We start from the raw sequence: 27,471 nt of genomic DNA on the forward strand, positions 1-27,471 counted from the left end.
TGAGGGAAGAGACGAATGCGTGTCTCCTACCACCACAAAACACAAACAATACACACAACGATTAAAAGATACCGACGCAATCAAAAGTGTGCGTTCGTGGACTCACGAGAAGCGATCCATTACGTATGAAAGCTTTGAGGTTTTTCAATACATTTGTTTAAAGTTTCTAACAGACAAAGAGATTAATGAGAGTGATGCAGCGCTCTGATAATAAACTTGTTTATTATGAAAAACCAACAAAAATCTGTAAAAGTGCCAGTTTCTGAAAGTACTTTGGGTCTTTGGACACAGAGGCAAATGAGTGAGTTGTCTAAATGAATAAAAATAAATAAGAAGTAAAATAAATCCCCCGTGTGAAACAAACACATGCTTGGAAGAAAAAGAACTTAAACACTATCAGGCATGCAGCGTTTAAAAAGCTGAAGTCCTGGTAATGAGTTCATAAATAATTGTCTTCTTTGAACACATTAGTGGAAATGAAAATGATTTGTTTATGCCCAATAAGTTAGATGTAAGATATAAAAAATGGGCAGGACAAGGCTTAATGGCATATTGTATGTTGATGATAAGGGAATTCTTAGGGACTTCCAATCAGTAAAAGATCAATACCAGTTAAGCAAAACTGATTTTTTTTAGGTTTCTTCAAATTAGGCATCACCTACATAACTTTATACCTAAGAGAACAGATCTTTTGTCTCTTCCTGTTTTGAATATATTTGTCAAGGCTTACCAGGCAGATCCTGGCCTCAAGGTGATTTCTAGACTGTATAAGGGTATACAAGAGGTTAAGAAGTGGAATACTACCTACATTAAAAAAAATGGGAAAGGGAAACAAATACAGCAATTTCAAATTACATTTGGTATCAGCAGTGTGCTTTTCAGTGGAGAATTTCTAGTTCTAATATATGGAGATGTTTTGGTTGGAAGGGTCTCTGTAGGTTTTTTATTACTCCTGCACAAAGTAAACATTATTCTAATCACTCTAGCTGCTGGAGAAACTGTGGGGCCCAAGGAATAAAACACTTCCACTTGTTTTGGTCTTGTCCATTGATCAACACTTTTTGGGTATCGGTTCATTCTGAGTTACAGATCATTTTTAGTATGCAACTTCCCTTTAATTGGGATGAACTTTTGTTTGGATATTTATACTCAGTGAATGTAGATAAAACGTCCAAGCTGTTGTATGGTATTTTGAGTCTGGCTGCCCGTAAGACTATTAATTCCATCATTAAATGACTGTTATGAGACTGTTTATGGGATGTTTAAAATGGAAAGAATTACCTTTGTTAATAGACTCCAATATGACATATTTTGTGATATTTGGGATAAATGGAAACATTACATTTTGTCAAGGAGACCCGATTTTGTTTGAATCTCTGTAATTATGTATGCCATATTTCTGAATTGTTATGTGTATATATGTACATGTCAGTATGTATGAGTGTACAGGCGAATACATATGTATGTAGGTATGTGTATGTATGTCCAAGCATATGGGCCTGTATGTGTATGTATGCGTGTGTGGTAATATGGGTATGTGTGTGTGTGTGTGTGAGTCTATACACACTAGATGGTACACCCGTTTGTTTATTTTTGTTTATTTTGATTTATTTGTGTTCTTATAGGTTGTTTATTAAAAAATAAAATATAAAAAAAAGAAAAAAAATGAAAATTGTTTATGCATAAAGCTTTGGTTGTAAACACTTTAAATAAAATCATCTTTCCTTCTTCCGTCCTCCTCGGCTCGCCTTAAGCCGGTCACAAGATCGCGCGACGCGCTCGTCAGAGTAAAGAAGCGAGAGGAGAATCCTCCATCCTCGTGATTGATGACTCCACACACAGTCGCTGTTTGCCTTCTTCACACCACTCTGGCGTCTCGTATGAAGGAGATATTCATAAGTTTGCTGAGCACTTAAAACTGAGTGCGTTTATTAACAGCCTAAATCCCCAAAAAGGATATAAATTACATTTATAATCTAAAATAAATTGACAAAAATATATTTTTTAATATTTCAAAACGTCACCAAACACTATCACTCGGGCAATGTGTGGTGTATATAATATTTAATACATATTTTGACACATAATTTTTTAATCATACCTACATAGACAGTAAATTGATTTTATGAACTGATATTTTTACTGTTTTTATTTTTTTAAAATTACATTTAAATTAAATTTAAAAAATTTCCAACAAGTTAAAAATCAGAAAATTACTTTGTTACTTTGATATAATCTGATCACAGGAGGGAAACAAATAACCAAGGAGATCATTCTTGATAATTCAGATATTTGATTCCCCCCAAATCTGGGCCTTGTTCACTCATGCAGTAGTAACGCTGAAAAACTAACCCGTCTCTGGGCGCACAATGGCGGGTGCCCCCCCTGCCCCTCAGACTCCCCACATAGACGGCGCTGTCTGACAAGCCCGCCTGCCAAACAACTCAATTAAGGAGAAAAGGAGGCAAGAAAGAGAAGCCCAAACAGAGGAGCGAGAGAAAGGAAGGAAAGAAAGAGGACAGGAAAACAGAGGAGGGAGAGGGCCGGTGCCTGTCAGGCCACGTCGACGCCCAGCCAACGTTTGGCGAGAAGCGACAAAAACACAAAACGAAGAAGAAAAGAAAACTGATCTGTGATGTGTTAACTGGAATTCCTGCTTCTGAGGCCACCGAGGGTTCAGAGGGCAAACCGAGGGCCAGGGGTTCATTACCACAATGACGCTCACACGCACTGTTAGAGCACCACAGAGTTCACATGTTCGAGCCTATTTCCAAACCATATACATAATGTGGCTTCGCGTAAATCTACTAAATACGTTTGAAATGTTTAAAAATGTTTCTCCCACTTTCTTTATGTTTAGTAACAGTGGCGATTAGATAGCAATGTTAACTACATGACTATTGTTTTCTTGTTATTTAAGAAAATAATCAAAGCAATTCTTCTAAAGGATAAAATGAAGATCAACTGTTCGAAAATAAAGTAAAAGCACTTTAAAAGCAGCACAATGATTCTTTAATCTTTCTTTTTTCTCTCTCTGTTTATTAAAAGCACCAGAAGTAATCCCTTCATTCTAAGTAGTGAGGAGCTATGAGACGTTTAGCACATGCAACAGTTGAGGATGCATGTGAAGACATATAATCTGCCACATATCTATGAAATAAACACATAGCTTATAATTTTATGAATAAATCATCTGACCCTTAAAACACATTTCACAGGGCATCACCTGACTGACTGAGAAGTAAAGTATACTGCACTGCGTGGGCAGTATGCTCACAATAATAAGCTGCATGTCTTAGTCACCTTAAATAAGCTGTACTTGGTTATTCTATGGCAGACGTTCCCAAAGTGTGGGGCCCGCCCCCTAGGGGGGGCGCAGAGCCATTGCAGGGGGGGCGCGGCATGAAAAGGGGAAAAAAAACAAAACGCTTGGACACTGCTAGCACGGGCGCCCACACAAACGCAAAGCAGGAGATGAAGCATCGCTGAATATGTTTCCAAACCAACTTCATTCTGAGCCAAAGACTAGAAAATATGGTGAAGCACATCTTCCCTTTGGTTTTACCTGCACAAGTGCCGAGGTAGGTCTCCCTGCAGGATTGGTTTTCCCTTCGTCGGGAGCAGCGCTGGGCTGTTTAAATCACGGACAAACAGTATCCCACATTCTTGATTTGTAGTTCACAAACACTTGTTGTAATGACTAACTACTCCTGACATTTTGGAGATGTTTGCTCTTTATACAGTAAAGTTACAGTGGGATACAAATAACATCAGGCTGATCCTGCCACGATTTGTTCCTCCGGTTCAAATCACGGACAAACAGCATCCAACAGTTGTTTATGTTTTTGAACCCATTTTGCACAGAGAGGCATTTTTTGAAAAATGTATTGATAGCAATGTTGAATATTATTACACAGGAAAAAAAAACAACTACATGTAAAATAATTACACCATGACCCCTCTGCCTGAGTGGTCATGGTGTAATGACCCCTCAGGAGGGACAGTAACTGTGTGTATATGTAAACTGTAAAACCTGCAGATAGTCAGATTAACAGTATTTCATCTCTATCTGCCATTCAGCAATTCATCTCATGTAAACAATAACGTGCACACAGCGTGACGTGAAAAAAGGCACATACCTTTGACGTTGAGTGACGAACTCTGTATTCCTCTTCCACACATAAACGCAAAAAAGGAGTTTTAAAAAATCTCCGTTCTCGGTGATTCGAAACGCCGTTTACGTGTGGACGAAACAGCTGCGTTTTCAAAAAATACCGGTGTAGGTGTGGACATAGCGTAAAAGACTTTGTAGTTTATTTTCTTACTACCTGTAATTTATTGCAGATTACTTGTATTTGCTTAATTGTTTACTAAATGTTTGAGGTGTGAAATAAACCGCAATGGAGCAAAATATGGGTGTGTGTGGTTGGCGCGCGCGCACGAGGGGGGGCGCGAACGTTTTTCTTGTAAAACAAGGGGGGCCCAGCAAAAAAAGTTTGGGAACCACTGTTCTATGGCAACATGTTGCATGATGTTTTTTAAGTTCTGGGAGGAAATTATATTTCAAAGCGCCGAGGACCTGTCACAGTTCTCAAATTTAGCGAGCTAGAGCTTAAAACTGGATTTTTTTTTCTATTTCACAATTCTGTACCTCTTTCTTGACATTATCCTAAACATTGCAAAGTACGTGTCCATCAGAATAAATCTGAAGCACACAAAAACTGAGCCATCCTTTACAAACACAGACTGTCTGCAGACCGCCTTGAGAACGTCCTGTTTAAGAGCTAACGCTACATGCAAAACTTTATTTAATCGTATCTCCTTCTTTTATGCTTTTCACTTGATATTTGGTTGCAGAGAGAAAGAGAAAAGTTTAGAACTCAACAATCAGTAGCCATGTAGCCTTCCTACCATCCCTCACTGGGAAGGGGCTCAGATCGTCTGAGTAAAGAGATCAGAAACATAATTCACAGAGCGAATGTTTTATTTGAGGCTAAATTCACACCATGCAAAAACTGCACTTTTATTTAGTAATAATAATGGGAACATCTGAGAAAAAACGGAGTGCCTATAGTGACATAAGGGAGCCTCCAACTTCTTAAAATGAACTTTTCAACTCTTTCACCTATAAAGATGGCATTTGACGACCTCCTTGTACTCGTTCTGATGAGTTTTGACGCCTCAATAAAGACGTGTTTTGGGGACCATTAGAAGAGTTTTCCCAAGCATAGCTGCGTAGGCAGAGACCGCCCTCACTAAATTCTGATGCACATCCAGTCACTTTGTTCTGAAGCCGGAAATATGACAGAAACCACTCAGTGTAGAAAAATGCTTCAAGCGTTGCTCTTTGTAGGCTTTCAAGGGATAAAGAGCTAAACATACATCTGTATTTGTTTGAGTCAGTAACAAACAGAGATGGGCAGTAACGTGTTACTTGTAACGATTACTTTTTTCAAGTAACGAGTAAAGTAAGGGATTACTATCGCAAAAACTGTAATTAGATTACCGTTACTTTCCCGTAGGAACGCTGCGTTACTGCGTTACTAAAACCGTGATTTTTTTGCGAGAATGTCTCATGACAGTGACGTAAGCAAGTGCGACATTCGTGACAACAGCTGTGTGCAGATCAACAATGGATCATATATCGAGTGCAGAGAGAGTATGAGCGTGCAGCGTTTAAAGCGTGGAAGTACTGACCTTACTTTGAGTTTGATTCCATAAAAAGTGACAAAAACATTAGTGTCCGTTGTGCGTGGGAAGAAAACTTCTTTTTACACCGAAAAAAACCCCTAAACTTCCGAGCAAGCACCGAGTAGCTACGACGTAACGGGAAATTCACACAGAAACTCGCGGATTCTTCCACTGACCGCTGCACACCTGCACCAGGGTAACCCTCCGCCTACCCCACTCCTGCTTTACAGGTGAAAATAGAGCAACAGGACCGCTAGTCTTTGACTTTATTTATTTTCTGCTGTGTTTTACTTGCATCTATTTGAAAGACTGAGTGTAAACACACAAAAAATATTTTATTTTATTTGCTGGAATGTGCAGAAAATAGGTTTAAATGTTGCTTGATGCATAAAGTTAAAAGATTAAAACTAATAAAACAAGTTTTAAAAAGAGACTTTTCCATTTGATTACATTTTGTATGATGATTATGCAGAAAAAGTAGAATTGGGCTGAAAGATCTATCGCTTTATCACCTATTCAGGTTGTAAATCGTGTTTTTAAAAAGTAACTAAGTAACTAAGTAATTAATTACTTTTGAAAATAAGTAATCAGTAAAGTAACGGGATTACTTTTTTGGGGAAGTAATCAGTAATTAGTTACTGATTACTTTTTTCAAGTAACTTGACCAACACTGGTAACAAACGCATAATAGCTCAAACGTTTATATCTTCATGAGTTTAGGTGAAGTCAAATGTAAAATGTACTGGGATGATGACGAGTGGCCTGTTCTAAAGACACCAAAATGAGGGATTCCTCTTTTCAGCTCCAGCTCTATACAGTGTACAGGTTCTAAACAACATGAACACTTTTCCTCTGGGTCACATTGTATTTTCTTATTTTAATGTAATATTTTAGCTGCACGCAAATTCAGAAAAAAATCAGTTTAATAGCAAATTAAAAAATCTATCATAGCAAATTGTTTATTCATTTCTTTTTTTTCATGGTGACTAGCTGAACTTTGATTTCAGTGAAATCATCTGTTCGAGTTTTTGCTTTGGCCTTCACAACTAAATAATTTCAGATTTCATCAATACGTTTTCTTTGGCCTTACATCATCTCAGTCTGTTTTCTTGGGGCGTTTGGGGGGAGCTGTTTTGTTTTTTTGGATTGTCGACTGGGGTAATGAGGTGAGGTGTGATGGCCGCCTGTAAAGTTGTAATGAGGGCTGCGGTGTGAATAGGACAGAGGGCTGGAAAGGGTGGGAGAGAACACGACGCTTAAAGAGCAGGCCGGCAAACTCCGCAGTAACCCCGTTGTATCGGCTCAGTCTGAGGACGACAGGGTGACAGAGGGGATTGGGAATTTCGGGGTGGGACAGGACAGGACAGGACAGGAGGGCCTGATGTTATTTAGGCAGGGAATGAATAAAAGCTGGGTTAGAAAGTAAATGGGGGTCCTGACCAGCCCCTGTGCTCCTCTCATTGTGAAAATGAAATTTATGGCTAGGGATTTCCTAAGCCAAGGACTCCCCACGTTGACTGGTTAAGTGCTATGAAACAGAGCAACAAAGGCCGGAGGCAAATTACACTCTGAGATAAGAGGCTGCAGGAGAGGGGACAGTGGAACATCATGTAGACTGCACACATTAGAGACACATGTTGGGGAACAAAGTGGCTGGGTGGGTTCAGAAACAGCATTTTGTGTAGCTGAAATCCAGCAGGCCTTTAAAATTTGTGTTTGCACTACGGGGGGCTTGCAACACTAAAAACAGCAACTTTACTAAAGGATTCTGGCATGAAGCATTAGCAGAAACCTGCACAGGTGGTGGTTAAGTGACTCCTGACTGAAATGTTTCTTTTTATGATGTATTTATGTGAGAACTGCGTGATTTTTGATTTGCTCGATCTAAATAAAAATAGCACAAAAAGGTCTTGGAAAAAAAGAAAAACATAGGAGGTGTAAGCAAATGGCACAGAAGCAGGTGGAGTCGATTACTTTTCGACATCAGAGCAAAGCGTCCTATTATGCCCACATGCAGTGAGGCTGGGTCATTCTAATAGATGCTGGTTTATTAAAGAAACAGAAGCAGTTGGTCAAGGATAAGCTAAGACTTGAGGTTACAGTCCATCTTTTGTTGCCGCAGCAGGCTCGTCTCCTACAACGTGCACATGACTGCAAATACATTTGATTTCTGAGTCTTTCTTCATCAAGGTAGAAGTCTCATTGAGGATGAAAATCTCTTTTTCAAGTGAGCCCTGCTCAAGGAAATGACAACAAATATAACACATAACAAGTAACGGAAAAATACATGTGAGATACAAGCAAGTGAGCACAAATCCATCCAAATTATACGCAATGAAAGATGGTGACGAGCAGTGTTGGTCAAGTTACTTGAAAAAAGTAATCAGTAACTAATTACTGAAAAAAAGTAATCCTGTTACTTTACTGATTACTTATTTTCAAAAGTTATTAATTACGTAGTTACTTAGTTACTTTTTAAAAACACGATTTACAACCTGAATAGGTGATAAAGTGATAGATCTTTCAGCCCAATTCTACTTTTTCTACATAATCATCATACAAAATGTAATCAAATGGAAAAGTCTCTTTTTAAAACTTGTTTTATTAGTTTTAATCTTTTAACTTTATGCATCAAGCAAAAATTTAATTATCTGCAACATTCTCTGACTGGAAGAAATTAGTTTAACATTTAAACCTATTTTCTGCACATTCCAGCACATAAAATAAAATATTTTTTGTGTTTACACTCAGTCTTTCAAATAGATGCAAGTAAAACACAGCAGAAAATAAATAAAGTCAAAGACTAGCGGTCCTGTTGCTCTATTTTCACCTGTAAAGCAGGAGTGGGGTAGGCGGAGGTTTATCCTGGTGCAGGTGTGCAGCGGTCAGTGGAAGAATCCACGAGTTTCTCTGTGAGTTTCCCATTACGTCGTAGCTACTCGGTGCTTGCTTGGAAGTTTAGGGGTTTTTTCGCTGTAAAAAGAAGTTTTCTTCCCACGCACAACGGACACTAATGTTTTTGTCACTTTTTATGGAATCAAACTCAAAGTAAGGTCAGTACTTCCACGCTTTAAACGCTGCACGCTCATACTCTCTCTGCACTCGATATATGATCCATTGTTGATCTGCACGCAGCTGTTGTCACGAACGTCGCACTCGCTTACGTCACTGTCATGAGACATTCTCGCAAAAAAAATCACGGATTTAGTAACGCAGTAACGCAGCGTTCCTACGGGAAAGTAACGGTAATCTAATTACAGTTTTTGCAATAGTAATCCCTTACTTTACTCGTTACTTGAAAAAAGTAATCGGATTACAGTAACGCGTTACTGCCCATCTCTGGTTACGAGTGCAACATCAAAGGCGGTCGCGTTGACCAAGAGAACTATTTTCTCGCTCCTTTAAACTGTCCTATTGTAACCAGTCCTGACAATTTCAGCTCCTTCTGAAGTGTATTTAAGGAAAAAGGGGTTACGTATTTAAAAGCCAAACATTTTTAAAGCTAGATTATAGCACTCTATATTTGGCAAGTCATAGAAAACATTCATACTGCTCTCAAAAATTACTTTCCCCTCTGAGAGAAACATTCTTTATAGATGGATTTAGTTTGGGCCTTATTAAAATTACAGTTGCGTTCTTGGGTTTAAACAGAAAAAGTAAACAGTGGGAAAAACATGGGAAGAAAGATGTTGTGCATCTACCGTTCTTTTATTGCCTAAATCTGACCAATCTGAAGCTGCCTGAAGAATAATCCAGGTAGTAATATAATTAGGCAATACAACTCTATATATGCTTTCCAAGTCTAATCTAGTGTTGTATCGAGCTCCACACGTGGGTAAACTCTCAAGATGTAGGCGCTGTTAGCAAGTACAATTTCCATGGTAACAGGTAAACATAGTCTAACCACTGGCAGAGTGTAGATGTGTGCTTTGCATTGTGTTTTAGCATATTTATGTGTGACTCACGTTTACTGTTGTAACAATGTTCTTATACTGACAGTTGCAACCAATTTTAATAGTTTTTTTAATTTTAAATTAAGAAAAAGTGTGCGTGCCTGTGAGCGCATTGTCTTACGCCCTCTTTTCACCCTATTGAACAACAGTGATGAAATGGAGATGAGTTAAAGTGCTAACACAAAGACTGACCAGACCCCTGCGTGGCCGCAACAATGAAACCACCAAACACAAGAAAGTGAGAGCCTCTTGGAGAAATGGAGAGAAAGAGGGAAGGGGGAGAAATTAAGGAGCCTGACTTCAAAAAAAAAAGAAGAAGAAGAAGAAGAAGAAGAGTGCAATGGGGGAGAGAAGAAGGGCCGGTCTATCCTGAGAGCAGGAGGAAATGGATGGTGGGCAAAGGTAGCAGAATAGAGAGCAAAGGTAGCTAATCCCTCCGGAGACATAAAGCAGCTATATGTAAATGAAAGACGTGAAGTTCTGCCGTCTCACTTTGATCTGTGAATCAGCCTCTCTCTCCACTCCCCTTCCTCTCCTCCTTCACTCTCACCCTCTTCTCCTTCCCCCTTTTTTTCTTGTAAGAAAATCAAGCCTTATTTAGCTTAATCTCACTTAATAGCACGTAGCTCCTCTTTTGTCCTCCCCGATGCTAACAGATTCCCTTCTTTTCACTCGGCACTATTCACATATCTGCCATCCGTAATCCTCTTATTCCGGGGTGGCAATTATTTTGAGTATTTTATCAGCATTATGATTATGATTATTTTCATTATTATTATTCATGCAGGCCGTGCTAAGGGCCAGGTTGTAGCTGAGAATATCCTCCCTATCAGCGCCTCTTATTCTTTCTCAGAATGAGGCTGCCTGCTTTCTTCCAGAGGGGTGGCGAGTTTGCAGGAGTGAACCCCATTCAGAGTGACACATTTTCTGGGCGTTTGAACATATTGTGGAGTGAGTGTAATGAGTAGCAGCGAATCACCCCGTCCCGGCTCCTTAACACAGGGAAACATCAAGAATTTGAGGACGGAGGAGCGAGAGGGGGCTAATAATCAAAGGGCCTTCTTTTCTTGTGGAGCAGTAATTACACGGGAGGGTTTTGATCTTTTGCTTGTTGGAGCAATGAATTGAGGGGGAAAGGGGATGAGGACTGTTTCACAGTTTTTGAGGTGGGGTGAAGGGTAGAGGATGATTTTCAGCTCAACAGCTTGTCAGTCTCTGAAGGATATCAGAGCTTACAGTGGAGAAGATGGAAAGAAGTTGGCATATAGAACGTTGCTTCTATTTGTTTCTAGTGAGTGAATCATTTCTGAATTGTGAGTGAATGGCAGGTAATGTAGGATTGAAACACAAAGGGTTCAATCAGTTCAAGCCTTTTAAAGCAAATGGGGGTGTACATCTGGGAAATTCAGAGACAAGTAAGCGGTAAAGAAAAGTCAATATTAGCCATTGGTCAGTTTAGATGCTAACACCCGTCTTCTAATGTTACATTTTCCTAACTTCTATGACAAAACAGGTTACCAGGAAAAGCAGCTCTATTACTAGTTTACTAGTTTGTTTAAAATTGCTTATGTTTAAACCTCTGTATGCTCTTAACTTTTATCTGTTATTTTTATTTTTATTATTGTGTATATTTTCAGTTTTTGTGTTTTTATCTGTTGTACAGTGTCCTTGGGTGCTTTGAAAGGCGCTATTTTTAAATAAAATGTATTATTATTATTATTACATTTTGTCCAGATGCATGAAATGACAGTCTTCTAGGTACTTTGGAAAATTGTGGTCAACATGACTGAGCCTTTGCCTCAGGTTTGATCATTAGTGTCCACCTTAAAACCAGTATGTCACATTAAGAACTGTGATTTTTCGTTCTAAATCATTCTTGGACACTATGATAAACAGAGTCTGATTGTAACACTTTAATGTTTATTAAATTGAATCTAGGTTTGCAAAGGCGATGTTCAGTTTAGGCACTTAATAGGCACTACATGCATAATGATTAATTTCAATTCAATTCAATTCAATTTTATTTATATAGCGCCAAATCACAACAAAAGTCGCCTCAAGGCGCTTCATAGATACAGAGAAAAACCCAACAATCATATGACCCCCTATGAGCAGCACTTTGGCGACAGTGGGAAGGAAAAACTCCCTTTTAACAGGAAGAAACCTCCAGCAGAACCAGGCTCAGGGAGGGGCGGGGCCATCTGCTGCGACCGGTTGGGGTGAGAGAAGGAAGACAGGATAAAGACATGCTGTGGAAGAGAGACAGAGGTTAATAACAGATATGATTCAATACAGAGAGGTCTGTTAATACATAGTGAGTGAGAAAGGTGACTGGAAAGGAAAAACTCAATGCATCATGGGAATCCCCCGACAGCCTACGTCTATTGCAGCATAACTAAGGGAGGATTCAGGGTCACCTGGTCCAGCCCTAACTATATGCTTTAGCAAAAAGGAAAGTTTGAAGCTTAATCTTGAAAGTAGAGATAGTGTCTGTCTCCTGAATCCAAACTGGAAGCTGGTTCCACAGAAGAGGGGCCTGAAAACTGAAGGCTCTGCCTCCCATTCTACTTTTAAATACTCTAGGAACAACAAGTAGGCCTGCAGAGCGAGAGCGAAGTGCTGTAATAGGGTGATATGGTACTACAAGGTCATTAAGATAAGATGGGGCCTGATTATTTAAGACCTTGTATGTGAGGAGCAGGAGTTTGAATTCAATTCTGGATTTAACAGGAAGCCAATGAAGGGAAGCCAAAACAGGAGAAATATGCTCTCTCTTTCTAGTCCCTGTCAGGACTCTTGCTGCAGCATTTTGGATTAGCTGAAGGCTTTTCAGTGAGTTTTTTGGACATCCTGATAATAATGAATTGCAGTCGTCCAGCCTGGAAGTAATAAATGCATGAACTAGTTTTTCAGCGTCACTCTGAGACAGGATATTTCTAATTTTAGAGATGTTGCGCAAATGGAAGAACGCAGTCTTACATATTTGTTTATTGATTAGAGGCTGATCCCTCTGTTAAGATTTTGCCTCCAAGTGCTGTAAAAAATCTTAATGTGGACTTTATTATTCTTTAAATTTGCACATTGATTGGACATTATGAGTCTGATACAAGTCACTCTGGAGGAAAACTGTCACAGGCTGGGTCTGTGACTCAGTGTTTCTGAGGTTATTCTGGGTTTTTGAGTTTCTTATGTGTGGTTGTGGGTTAGTTGAGTTTAGTTTGACATTATTAACATCGTTTTCAGGAGTTTATTTTAGGGCTGTGTATTGTCACGTTTGTATTGGCATGCCCAGGTTTCTTGTTTTGTTTTGAAAGAGTCTGGCGTGTTAGTTTCACTTCCCTGTTGCGTCATTAGGTTCATGTGTGTCAGCTGTTTCCCCCAAGTGTCTCGACTTCCCTTGATTACCTCATGTGTGTATTTAACCCTTTAAAGCCTGTCGGAGCTCTGTTTTGCGTAACTGTTTTTAAATCCCTGTAGAACCGGAACCACGTAAGCTAGCACAATAATTTTTTTTGCATATGAAACCGGAGGAGTTGTACTTACATCTTATGCCATCAGCTTGTCCTCGGTCACAGTTTCCTTCCACATATAGCTTTGCAAATATTGCATAAAAAGCGCTTGCAGGAACACGCTTTGCCGATCCAATCAGCTGTTTGTAAAACTTCCCACATTGAAACAGACATCAGCACGAACGATCGCATGTCCACCATTACCTGCCCGAAACAGGAAGTGATGTCATTTTCGCTGAAAATGTAGTTTTTTTTTACTTGTAGGCCTTAAAAGCCTATACTAGTGTTTTTATAAGTCATGTTTGACTTTATGCTTTTCTGAATAGTTTCTGGGATGCTTAGAACTCTAATTGCACTGCTTTAAATAGTTTATTTTGATGCACATGCTGTTTTCTTTGCAAATTTGCATCATAGGATTGTTTTTCGTTTTTCCTGCAGTATATAAAAATTAGTGTATCTCAAAAATAAAACTATGAAGACACTCAAAATAAATTTCCTGTTGTTGTAAAGTATTTTTTGCAACGTTTTTGTATTTAAAGTTTTGAGGGATAAACCTCTTAAATTTCTCCAAGTAGAAATATATGTTAAAAAAAAAAAAAGATTTTCAATTTTTTTGTAGTTTATTGCAATTTATGTAGTTACTATGGACTTAATGCATACATATTATTAAAATATGGGCTATAACAGTTGTATTAATGTATAGCAACTTGAAATGCTCCCATAAATGGCACTACAGCATATAAAAATATAATATAAGCTCTGGTGGCCTTGGTTCTATGGTAGGTCTTAAAGGGTTAAGCCCTCTGTTTTCCGTGTGTCATTGTCAGGTTGTGGTCAAACCTGTCATAGATTTCTGTCGTGTCTTGTAGTGTTACATGGTGGTTCATAGTTTTGTTCTTTTCATGTCTTACACCTGTCAACAGCTAAATAAAGCTTGTTTTTGGTTCAACGCAACTCCACTCTCCGCATCTGCAACTGAGTCCTGTTAAAAAAAAAAACCATTGCTGCACCCCGGCGTGACAGAAGCAAGTGTTTTTATATTATAAATGCATGGTAGAAGAAACCCTGAAAGGAGGATCACTTCTCATTCTCAACAGTGACAGAATTTCCCACCATATGTTTAAAAAAATATATGCAAATGTTTGCAGTAGTCACAGTAGAATCTTTCTGCTATTAGTTTGCAAGGAATCATGTTTGCTTCTATATTTATAGGAAATCAATCGCTTTTCAAACATGAACTCCAAACATGGGTGCCATCAGACATTACTTTGTACTTTGTACTTGGAGCTGGCAGGTTGTAGGCTGTTTCACACCTGATCCAACAGCCTGTGATATTTCCTTCCACAGGTAATGTGTAGAAAAGTTGATGACTGAAGCACATGTGTGAAAAACGCGGCATAATAAACTTTGATTGGTACTTAGCTTTCTTGCAGTCTTGTGCATCTGTACTCAGTTTAACAGTGGTTTATTTTTTTTCTTTTTTGGGCAATGAGCAATGCATTGTGGGATAAAAAAATCCACTTATTTTTTTAATATGCATACTAGCTAGTAAGGTCTGTACTATTTGCTACTTCCTTCTTTCTGACACAACTGCACACTTCCTTTCCTCTTCCTTCTGCCTCTAATGCAACAATCAGCTAATATGAACCTTCAAACTGGAACACAGACATTTCTTAAAGTTTATATTATAAAGTTTATTGTAAAGTTACTAAAGACTTGGTTTCAAACATCAAGAGTTTATTGTTGTTTATTTATTGTGGTAAACATTCCAGTTATCAAAACGTAGGGTTCAAAACTGAGAAATCCAGCAAATCTGCTACATCAAGACTCACAAAGTGATTGGTGTGGAGCCCGTTGAATTTGAAACAGAAACATGAACAAAATTATGACATAAACAAGTTTTTTTTTCAAGCTTTAAGTAAAACTGAAAGCAAACTAATAAGCCGAGATTTCATAGTCTTATGCCAACAATGTTATTCAACCTCTGCTGCAGCACAACACTGTAGCTTCGTGTATCATGCTCACAGTCGTTACAGTTTATAGCTAATATGCAGAACATCGTGAGAGCGAGAAAAAAAAGAATAAAAGAAAAATACTTCCATCATGCTTTTTAAAAGAATCAAATGATAAGCGTGAGTAGTGTAGTAACATATCATAAACATGTTAAAAATGTTAGAAAAATAACAATTCATATAAAAAATGTTGCATTCAAGTCCATTCTTCAGCGATCTTCTTCAACTTTCAATGTCACTTTGGGAATCTGGGAGCTAGAGTGGAGTGATTGAATCTGGGCAGTCTGCAGACTCCACAGGGACACAGCGACCCTGCTGGAGCACCTGCAGAGCTCCACTGCATGGGGGCCAGTGGGGCCTCCATGGGACCTGGAGAAAGCAACGGACATTTGGCTCCTGCAGATGATGAAGAACTGGAGGGAGATGATGACGATGAAGAGGAGGAGGAGGCTGCTGAGGAGAGGAGGGATTCCTGGGTGAGGAGGAGTTGACCGGGACTAGAGATGAGGGGCCACCCTCCTGCAAGCAGCAGCCGGGGGACTGGTCCTGTGGTCACCCCCATACCTACACTTACCTCCCCCAGCAACCGCCGCATCTCCTGCAAAGATGAACCCAGCAGGAGGATATAGTTCCTGGCTAGAACCAGGGTAGAGATCTTGGAGAGTCTGCGGCCCGGAGTTGCTCCATGTTGGTGCGATTGAGAGGAAGCAGACGAAGGCGAGGAGGCATAAGGCACCATGACCTCCCTCAGAGCATCCATAGCAATGTTTAAGTCCTGCATCCGCTTCCTCTCCCTGCTGTTGATCTTTCTTCTGAGTTCCTGCTGCTCCTCAGGGCTCAGCTCCCGCTGAGGTTTGCTTGATCTCTGGCCATTTGGGAGGCCAAGCATCGGTGCAGGGTTTAGGTGAGAGCTCAGGTTGAAACCTGGAGGGCAGTGGGATAAGTCCTGGGCAGACCCAGAGCCGCAGAGAGGTAGCGACTGCTCTCGGGCTCTGATTACTGGGTTTGGCAGCACATTCATAGTCTCCTAAGAAGAGCTGCAGTCCGGTGAAGACTTCAGCCAAAGATAAAGTTTGAGAGAAAAGCCAAAGAAGAATTTAATAGTCAAAGCTAAAAAAAAAACCACCCCACTTTACTCAAACTTTAAAAGAAAAAAGAAAAATCCACAAGCTGTAAAATCTAATTGTCATTCCCTCCACCTGTTGCGCTCCCCTTTGTTTGCAGAAGACCGCAAGCTGCCATCCAGCACAGTGACTTTTGACTTCTGAGGTTTCTGGCTCCGGAGTAGTGAGCAAATGAGAGCTTTCTAAAGTGGCAGCCCGGTTTTATCTCATTTCCACAGCTGCGCGAGGCAAGAATGACGGCTCACACGGTGGAGAAGTGAGCTAAATGATCCCCTCGCATGCCCCCACCTCAGCTCTCCTCCTCCCCGACATGCCATGTGCTCTTTACAAATGTACATATGCACATCCAACTTTGGGAATTTTGACAGTCAAATGAGGTTGACTGTCAAGGTTGTCATCCAAAGAACACCATGACAAGCTCACTGAAAATTTGGATCAATGACAGGATATTAGAGGTTAACCATGAGGACAGCTAACACTAAACTAACCCTGTCTTGGTCTGACATTTACTGTTTTCATATAACCTTTGAGCTGCTGTCCTCACTTAACAAAGTTGTCTGTGCACTTTTTAGGTATGTCTTGCTGTAATGGCTTAGACCCCCTTTTGCCTTCAGAAATGGCTTATTTCTCTGAGGCACTGATTCAGCAAGGTGCTAGAAACATTCCTCAGACATCTTTGCCCATGTTGACGTGACAGCATCCCACAGTTGCTGCAAAGAATCTGCCGTTGCAGCACATCCCAAAGGTGCTCTGTTGGACTCACACCTGGTGACGGTAACTAGTTTTGTGACATGGTCCATTATTGTGTCAAACACAGGTATGCTGTGGTATTTAAATGATGGTCAAATATCCCACATGCTACATGCACCACCACTAGCAAGCTGAACTGCTGATAGCTTCCAAGTTAGAGCGATGATTTCATGTAGTTTATGTCACCTGAATGTCACAAAATTTGAGTCTCATCAGACCCTGAGCAACATTTTTCAGTTTTCCTTGGCCCGATTTTGGTGAACCACTGTCAGCGTCCTGCTCTTAGCTGACAGGAGTGGCACCTGGTGCTGCTGTGAGCCATCTGATTCAAGGTTTAATGTGTTTAACGTGTGTGGAGGGTGTGGCTATGCACATGTACATGTGTGAGTCAAAACAAAGAAGCACTTTTACAAGAACACAAATGAATGGTCCTTTCTCCAGTGTGTGTCAGACAATAGTGAATAAAGGCAATCAGGACTCTGAGACGTTTAAGAAGCTCAGTACTGCAGACAGGTTCACTGCATGCAAGCTAGTGAATTAACCGAATATTGTCAGAAATTTGACCTTTATTTGGTACTGTTATTTGTCACCTCTGTGGTCAGCAGAGATGGGCAGACTGTAATCCGATTACTTTTTTCAGGTTACGAGTAAAGTAAGGGATTACTATTGCAAAAACGGTAATTAGATTACTGTTACTTTCCCGTAGGAACGCTGCGTTACTGCGTTACTAAATCCGTGATTTTTTTTGCGAGAATGTCTCATGACAGTGACGTAAGCGAGTGCGACGTTCGTGACAACAGCTGTGTGCAGATCAACAATGGATCATATATCGAGTGCAGAGAGAGTATGAGCGTGCAGCGTTTAAAGCGTGGAAGTACTGACCTTACTTTGAGTTTGATTCCATAAAAAGTGACAAAAACATTAGTGTCCGTTGTGCGTGGGAAGAAAACTTCTTTTTACAGCGAAAAAAACCCCTAAACTTCCAAGCAAGCACCGAGTAGCTACGACGTAATGGGAAACTCAGAGAAACTCGTGGATTCTTCCACTGACCGCGGCACACCTGCACCAGGGTAAACCTCCACCTACCCCACTCCTGCTTTACAGGTGAAAATAGAGCAAAAGGACTGCTAGTCTTTGATTTTATTTATTTTCTGCTGTGTTTTACTTGCATCTATTTGAAAGACTGAGTGTAAACACACAAAATATTTTATTTTATGTGCTGGAATGTGCAGAAAATAGGTTTAAATATTAAACTAATTTCTTCCAGTCAGAGAATGTTGCATATAATTAAATTTTTGCTTGATGCATAAAGTTAAAAGATTAAAACTAATAAAACAAGTTTTAAAAAGAGACTTTTCCATTTGATTACATTTTGTATGATGGATTATGCAGAAAAAGTAGAATTGGGCTGAAAGATCTATCACTTTATCACCTATTCAGGTTGTAAATCGTGTTGTTAAAAAGTAACTAAGTAACTAAGTAATTAATTACTTTCAAAAATAAATAATCAGTAAAGTAACGGGATTACTTTTTGGGGGAAGTAATCAGTAATTAGTTACTTATTACTTTTTTCAAGTAACTTGACCAACACTGGTGGTCAGCATTTGAAACTTCAGTAAAATAAAATAAGAAGTTAAACAAACAGATTTACACAGACATATGTGGTTAACAGAAGATGGCAAAGCCTAATAAAGGCTCCAAGAAAATCCAACCCGTGACCAAGAACCCAGGGTGTTAAATATTAGAATGAAACAGACTCGTGTTACCTGATTGCACAAGTAATGTTGGTTATACTTTTTCTTTATGTGAAACTTAATTGAGAGCACAAACAAAAAGACACATCATTATGAGCTTAATGGAATGCACCTCTAGAGCCATTAAACAACTTGGAGGCCATTAACATCATCAGTACTGTGTTAAGTGACAGAGAGCAGGTATTAGCACTATTAGCCCGGGCATTAATCGTGTCAGAAAACAGTTTTGGCAAACAGTGAATGGATACATTATTGTGTGAGGGAAGTTAATTGATGGTTTTGAGGTGGAGGTTATTGTTGTTCCGTTCGGAGTGGCTACACTAACCAAATTGGCTGGCAGAGAACTGGGCATGGTTCCAGGCAGGCACACAACAGGCCAATTGACTCCAACCACAGGTGAAGCTGGCTTGGGGCACCGAGCAAGGCTGGAAACCTCAAATGTACCATTCATGAGCCACAAAAAGACCTCTGCATCACTTTGTTGCACAGTCAGCCTGGCCGTCCTCTTTTTGCACTCCCCCCCCCCCCCCCTACTGCTCCTTGTAAAGCCGCATCTGAGGTGGGGTGTGGGGTGAAAGGGGGAGGAGGAGGACAGCACCGTTACAAACAGAAAGCAAGTTGTTTATGATGAAAGCAGAAGGAGATGCAAAGGAGGAAGAGCCTTTCTTTTTTCCCAGCCTCTCCTCTCTTGTCGCTCAAGAAGTAAAAGATGTGTGTGGAGGCGCTTCCCTTCCTCACCAGTGGTCCGGTGGCGTCCGGCTGGTGTTGTGATTGAAGCTGAATAGACGGCTGCAGACGGACAGGAAAGAGAGGGCTTCATGAAAAGGGCCAGGCGGATGGCCCTCGCACCTGCAGGAGAACAGAGTGCAGGCAGCCAGAATGAATGTGTGTGCATCTGTGTGTGTGTGTGTGTGTGTGTGTGAGCGTTCCTCTGAGTTCAATTTGATTTCTAGTGCCCGTGTAACAATGAGAGGTAATAAACTGAGTAATGAAAGAAAATGAGCCGCGATGGTTTTGACTGAATTTTGGGATCGTTTCTGTGTCAAGAGCGGAGAAAAAAAAGGGACACCTGCAAGGAGCCACGCATACAGAAGTCAGAAAAGAGGAGAAAGAAAGAAGCTGGTGTCTACCAGAATAGCGTGCACTTCCCCCACTTTTTCTCCACTACTTACAAGGGAAAGAAAAGTGAGCTTGATTTGGGGCTGTAGCACAGCATATCCGCCTCCCTTTTGATGAGGCTGGACCAGGGCAGGAGCACTGGTGGCTTCAGGGCAGGGGGAAGACTAGTGTCTTTATGGTAGAAGGAGTACTATCCATCTGGGTAAGGCTGTCCAATGTGGGGTCTGCACCTGGGAGCTAAATGCCTCGTCTGTGTGGAGCCATTTCCTGCGGCTGACAGACAGGAAGACACCTCAGCCAAACTCCTGGGTTGATTTATCCCCTTATACAGGATGAAAAATACACCCAATGTGATACCGCTAAAAAAAAAAAAGGTTATGAACTCAGTTGTTTGGGGGGGCAACGTTATCTAAAGTCGCTTATGTGTGATTACGGAGAAGAAACAAGTTTGCAAAATGACTGTAACAAACACAAGGTTTTGTCTTAAGTTTTGATTGCCACGAATCTCCACTGTTTTTGTGTATTTGTTTCTTTTTAATAGTCATAAGCAATTACTTACAGGTTTTAGAATTTTATTAACTCACAATGTTTACAGTAAACAGCTCTTGTGTTAGGAATCAAGACCAAATTTAATAAATTCACTTAAACTAAACCACCGCTATTAACGTAAAGAGAAAGATTACCAAACTGAGGTGGCTTGTTGCTACAGTGTTGATCAGCAGCAACTGAGCACTGAGTTGAAGTATTTGTTGCATCACGCCAGGACTGGTCTTCTTTTCTCCTTTTTTTTAAGGACTTATTGTGTTTTTAGTTTCTGAAGGAGGTTTTTTCAGGCTTTCCAGGTTCTGTCACGTGTAACTTGACATTGTTTCTAAATCTATCCTCCTACCAAGCTAGCTATCTTACCAGAGGTTAAATGTAATTATGATACAATGTTTCACGATCATTTTGTCTCAATACCCCTTGGTGCTGGTGAATTATCACTTTATTATTAGTATTTTTGCCGTGACCGGGGAGTTAAAGTACCATATGCACAGCCCTTTCTCACTCCCGAGGCGTAACATGCCGACGTTTTGTCACGTCCCGCGGCGCAGTGTTGCCAACTTAGCGACTTTGTCGCTATATTTAGCGAGTTTTCAGACCCCCTAGCGACTTTTTTTCTAAAAAAAGTCGCTAAAAAAAGACGTGAAAGCGCATATCGCTTTTACTCTCAACAAGCAGCGGGTGCTGTAACGCAGTCAGTTCTTCTTTTACTCTTTTACTCTTATGCTGTTTTGTGGATCAGGTTTAAAACTACTTATAAACACACACACACACGGTAACTCCACCAGAGTGCCTATTTCGGGTCACTTTTGCCGGTCCAAGCCCGGATAAAGGAGCAGGGTTGGAATTGTGACATTAAAAAAAACAATAATTGCTAAAATAAATTTAATTTGTAGTTCTAAATAAACTCTAAATGCATTTAGGACGTTTTTTGCTCACTTTATTTCTCTTCCACTATGTTATTTCTCTCTCCAACAACATAGGTTACAATTACATTAGCATGACCCATTATGCAAATTAGGTGATGACGTCATTTAGCGACTTCTAGCGACTTTTAGGACAGCCAATAGCGATTTTCCTTACTGAGGAGTTGGCAACACTGCCGCGGCGTTCCTGAGGAACGCGAAAGGAGACTTTCGGCGTTGTTATGGTACGCGGCGGGTTATGGCCGAAATCCAGTGCAATGACGCTCCCGCGGTAATAGACGTTCCAGCCCTGTATTCCAGCCCTAAACCTAACCTTATCCCTAGCCCTAACCATAACCTTTTTCCTGACCTTAACCATGACATTAATGATGTTAAATAGCGTGTTTCTAAGCAATTTGAAGAAAAAGAGCGAACATGTATAGATTGAGTCCATACGGTTCTCATATTTCCTCATTTTTCCGAGGTCGTCATTTAGGAACGTGGTGGGTAGCCGAAAACGTAATATGTTGACGATTTGTCACCTAGCGTAAAATGTTACGCTTTGGGAGTGAGAACGTGTTGATATGCATTAACCAACAAAAAAAAAGACTGGAGTTGACTTCATTATCAGTATATTAAAACATTTTGATCGTTATTTTATTAATGTGCACTAAGCTAACCCAGCCACATGCTAACTTCTAATATACTTGGTCACCTGGTACGTCCTCGAATACACAGCATTAAAAATGATCAGCAAATGTTGCCTTCATCCTGCCATATTTGCATGTTTTTGGTTTACAAGAAAAATAAAAATCAGTTTTATGGCATTTTTGAAACTGCAGCCAGTTAAACCATTAGATGAGGCGCACCTGCTGCAAGCATTTCAAACCCAAACTGTCTTCTGTTGACAATGTGTGAAAAAAAAAAGAGCCTAATGAGAAATTAACAGTTGCCAGTGACTGATTTTCTCCGTGTGTCCCCGCGGACAAACAGGTGCAGCAGCCACAATGGAAATATAACAGAGCAGAGTTCTCAGAGGGAGAAGGCTGCTCTGCATCAAAGCAGAGACGGAGGACACACTCATCTATTCGCCCTAACTCCTGCTCTGTGAGGCCTAGCCAAAGACATGAGAAGATTACAAGCTGTTAATAAGGTGGAACCAATCGGCTGAAGGTCTGCTTTTGTCCTTCCCAGCATGCTTTGTGAGCGCTGGCCTGGGATAGTCGGCATTTGGTGCTGATCATAGTGTGGCAGGGATAATGATGGTGGAAGGGGTGGAAGGTTTTAGCCCTTGGGCCCTTTGTGAAAGAGAGCCTAAACGCTTCACTTTCAATAGCTGCACACGCTCAGTTGGTCACGGCTGTTTAAATACAGATGGACATTTACCACATTCATATTTCATGCTGCTAAATGCTTCGTTGACACCTTTAACTGTTTCACGTTTTGGGGTTTTTGCACAGTATCGCTCCATTTCTGCATTATCCTGGTCTTTGCTGTTAATCTAAATGACTTTTAGAATAACTCTGTTGTTGTTGTTGATGTTGTTTTCCCAAAGATAACACTTGTTTTGTTTCAGCTGTCAAATAAAAGTACTTAACCCTTTCATTGTGGTCATTTACAATGACCCCATATGTAACCTTACATAGTGATTGTCTATTCTTATAGCAGATGTTTCTCTCTGAAACAATGCCAAGGGGGATTTGTAGAGTGTCTGCTAATAGGACAGTGTTAGTTAACCCACCCCACCCACCAACACAAAGTAACCTTAAAACCCCCGATCCTATTTAAGCGTGACAATGATGGATTCACTCATACTAAGGAATCCTTGTCCAGAGTCAAACACACAGCTTTTTCTTCTTCGTCCCAAGTGACTGAGGGCAGGAGCACAACGTTATGTCTAAATGTTGTGTGGGAGCTGGTTGAGATAGTTCTTCTTAGGTTATATTAGTGGTGCAAGGCCAAAGGAGGGTTTTCAGAGGTTATCCCCATCTGTATGGAGGGCGGTGCAGTGCGACCAAAGTCACTGTTAAAGTGAAAGGCCATAGCGGTATGATGGATGAGGATGCATGTCCCAGAAATTAGACTTCCTGCAAAGAAGTAGTTGACACAGCCAAAAGGAGAGAAGACGATGACATGTGTCCTACTCTCAAAAGAAAAGAGACAACAGACTAAAGACTGGCAGCTGGAACGGCATATTTGTGATGTGGGACAGGAATGACTTCTCTCATAACTCTAACAAGCTTTTTTCTTTTGTATTTTAGTGGTTGAATGTAGTTTAATTTAAAATGGACCACATGTTTTTACTTTTGGATGTTAGATGATGATGTTCTGTCAGTAAAAACAAAAAAATGTAACTTTACTACAATTACAAGCAAAACTATGAATGCAAAAACAGACAGATGCTATTCACAACTAACTGAAGTGTAACTGCAGTAAGAGTAATGCACGGTGTATCACCAAACTGGCTGTTGTGAACATCCTTCATTGAGTCATGTTTTCTTTCTAGCTGTGTAGATTCGTAGCTTTGACGTGCATTACTGAGCAGTTTTGTAACAATCATTGGAAGCACAGAACAAAGAAAGAAACAGGAGTCTTTATATTCATCTGTTTTCACATTGTCGTTGTCCCTTGATGCCTCCCTTTTGGTAATGTGTTATGGTCGGCCAGCTGGGACACCACAAGGCAGGAGTAGGACACGGTGCAAGGAACACATCTTCCAGATGACCAGTTAACACCACAGGAACTCAACAGGAAGTACTGAATGACACTAGTGGGGGAAGAAGGTGTGCAGCACTTTGATCAACCCTCTTTGCCACACTCTTACCTTAGAGTAAAAAATGGAGGTTTGATACACTTTGAATCATGGGAAACTTTGGATCATGGGAAACTTTGGATCATGGGAAACTTTGGATCATGGGAAACTTTGGATCATGGGAAACTTTGGATCATGGGAAACTTGTTTCAAATCCAGGATTGTGAAAGTTCTGTGTTTTCCCCACCAGCTGATCACAAGAAACTTAACACAACTGATTTTACATTTTTCCAAATCTTGTCATGTCGGGGTGGCAGATGGATGTAGTGGATGTAAGATGATTCTTTGATGGACACATCTGTTAGCCTACACCCTGTATCCACACACACACACACACACACACACACACACACACACACGGAGTTACCTCCCCCCTCTCTCCTATGCCTTACAACCTCCTCAGCTCATTCACCTCCTACAGTGCTCCTGCTCCTCACAGACTCTCAGCGCATTAAAGTCCCCACTAGGACGGCAGAGATCAGACTGAAGCAGCCACTTTCCTTTCCTATTCAGCCTCCACTCTCTTCAAACCGCAGCAGGTTTGTCACAGATGTTTCCCAAACTTAGGTCTGGCCTCCCACTGAGGACAATTAACTACTGGGATAATGAGAGTGAGAAGTGACTGATACATCTCCTTTTTTTAACCATTTGGTTAAATAAATGGTCAAATTAATGCAAAAACTTACAGTGTTCGCCTTCAGGTTTTTTTTTTAGCAAATCAAGTGACAGCCATTCTGTATGTGCTGCTAATTTGATTTATGAAACCGCCGACCCCAGGGAAGCAACAACTTGGAGAGCTGACATATGTTGCAGCGCAACATGATAGCAGGCTTCAGCAACTTGACAAATAGGGGTTGTAGTTATTAAAACATCTTATGGTGGCAGGACTGCACTGAAGCTGATTGGCCAAGTCATCAAACCATAGAAAGGCAGCTTTGAAGCTAGTTGTTTTTATTCTGGAGGATTAAGCTAAACACGTAATGATGTTAGCATTCAACAAAAAGTGGGATTCTTGTTACGGGAAAACACTATTAGCTTTTCTTAGCTCTTCACTGCCAGTTAATTACAAACGGAAGTAAAGGTGCTCCAGCAAGTTAGTTTTCTCAGGAGCGGATTCAGTACCATGACCAATTACTTTTTAATGGCTGTAATGTTGCAATGCATCAAGTAACGAGTTACCCAACACAGCTTGCAGCGACAATCTCTAATCTCAATCCGGTCGTTAAGTGATGACGTGACGAATCCTACTTCCGGGCCTAAAGTAGTCTGCGTTTAATATGGCTTTTGTGTTGTTAACATGTTTAATGTTTTATATTTTCTTCTATTTGATCTCAAAAAGCTCCTAAAACAGTCAGTGATCACTGTTGACGTCCTTCGGCTTTTATTACCGCTAATCATTTATTTAAGCTCAGTTTTTAAAACCTTAGGATGTAACTACAGCCCAGCCCATGCAGCAGTATATGAATGACTAACCTCATATTGTGGATGGATTATCTCAGTTGTTCTCCTGGCTGAAGTTTGGTCCTTTTACAGCATCCTGCCATACGATTACATTTGTTCCTGACCACTGAGAACACTCACGTTAACTTTTATCGAGTGGAAAAAAAGTTAGCTTGTTTATATTATGCTAACATAGCTGTGTCGCTAGCGGTCATGTAGCACATCATTATATACCAGCTAGCCAAACTTCAGTAACCCTACAAACGTCACTGCTGTTTAGTTTTCTGTCTTCATTTATGTTGGAAGTGATAACAGAGCTGTACGTTTTAATTTGTTTCCAAAACCCCGCAGTCAGGACATGCTATATTGTATTTAGATAGAAGCTAGCGAGCTAACTTCCTGCTAACTTCTAACTCCGTTAAATGGCATAAATTCCGTTTTCATGGATGCCTGGATGTTAAACTCAATTGTTACACCTGGTAGAGCAGAACGCTGATCATTTTATTAAAGATGAAAGACTTTAGACAGTTTTTCAACTCTCAGTAATGCCATAGTGATCGTTTGATATATGGACCTGCAGCGGAGTTTAGGCCCAGACACGGCTAGTGACGTCAGACTTAACGACCAGATAAACATTTGTGTTGAAATCATATCTGATCACCTAATTAACTAAACCAAGGTCCCAGCTGCCATGACAGTGTGTCATCAGACCAGTAAAAAGCCCAATACTGATCATTTTGTGAGAAATCATGGGCTTGTTTATGATTGATTTATTAAGAACAACTACAGTGTGTTTGGGTGCAAAGTTCAAGGGACTACGTTGCATCTTGTGTTGATCTCTGGCTTTCATAGACATAGTTTATCCGGCTAATGCTTTGATCATTGTGAAGCAATTTTCTCAATTTTCTCGAATTTGAAATTATTCAAATTATTTTAAATTATTATTCATGAGTTACCACATGTGACATAATTTACAGGGCCTTTCTGCTTAAGCCTGAATACCTTGAAATTAGAAGCAAATTCCAAAGTTGCTCAAATCAGACAATTTTAAACACTCTGTGTACCTTCAAGAAGTGAAATATGAGAAAAATCTGCTAAGATAACAAAAAAACTTCTTAAACTAATAAAATTCATGGCAAATCTAAATTGATCTAATCTTAATGTAAAAGGTGTTTAATGTAAATCGAATACTTTCCTAAGACTCACTTTAAAACAAGCCCACTGCTTCTTACAGTGACAAAGGTCTCAGTGTAGATCTGACCCTTTCTAGCCAACTGCAGGACACCTGGTGTGTATGTGTCTCAATATCACTTTAGTTTCCCTGATTCCTGTCAGGGTGAGTCCCTTTGTCCAAACGTCCCAGCTGCCAGCAGCAGTCAGAGCTGGCAGGACCAATGCCAGGGAACAGACGCGAGCGTGACATGGTCAGCAAACCATATGGAACATAATTCACGGGGTATCTCAGAGTGAAAGTCACACAATATGAGAATAAAACGTGAGAATTTTTTAAAGATGTGAGAAAACAGGGAGCAGATAAAATTTCTCAGATAATTCTCACTTGTGTGCAGACAAAACTCGCAGCGCTTTTCGTAAGCAGAACGACTTTAGAGTCACAATCGGGAAAAACACAGATTCCCTTTAACAGTGTTTCCAGGAATTTGCATTTATATTTTGAACTGTTTTATTAGATTACTTTCCTTTATTGATACGGTACTGTGAAATAAAACTTATTTCAATTCGATTCATTTCAATTTTATTTACATAGCACCAGTTCACAGCATCAGTCATCTCGAATCACTTTATGTTGTAAGGTCAAGACAGCAGCAAACAGAAAACCACAACAATCAGACCACCACATA

The 27,471-nt window shown here is 40.2% G+C and overlaps 1 protein-coding gene and 1 long non-coding RNA gene across 2 annotated transcripts in view; both read right to left on the reverse strand.

Annotated features, from left to right (window-relative positions):
• Positions 1-27,471, reverse strand: part of LOC146500033 (uncharacterized) — a 347,579-nt gene that overhangs the window by 54,956 nt on the left and 265,152 nt on the right. The gene's annotated exons all lie outside the window — the stretch shown is intronic.
• olig1 (oligodendrocyte transcription factor 1) lies at positions 13,711-16,830 on the reverse strand. The gene has a single exon (XM_085136693.1). It carries the CDS (start codon positions 16,184-16,186, stop codon positions 15,401-15,403), a length of 786 nt encoding a protein of 261 aa, XP_084992819.1. The 5' UTR covers positions 16,187-16,830; the 3' UTR covers positions 13,711-15,400.

The sequence above is a fragment of the Neolamprologus multifasciatus genome, chromosome 16 (genome assembly GCF_963576455.1).
Source record: "Neolamprologus multifasciatus chromosome 16, fNeoMul1.2, whole genome shotgun sequence".
In the NCBI taxonomy this organism is placed as follows: domain Eukaryota; kingdom Metazoa; phylum Chordata; class Actinopteri; order Cichliformes; family Cichlidae; genus Neolamprologus; species Neolamprologus multifasciatus.

What these genes read in the sequence shown, in the direction of transcription:
- olig1 (XM_085136693.1), bottom strand. Translation starts at nt 16,186, where the DNA reads ATGAATGTGCTGCCAAACCCAGTAATCAGAGCCCGAGAGCAGTCGCTA.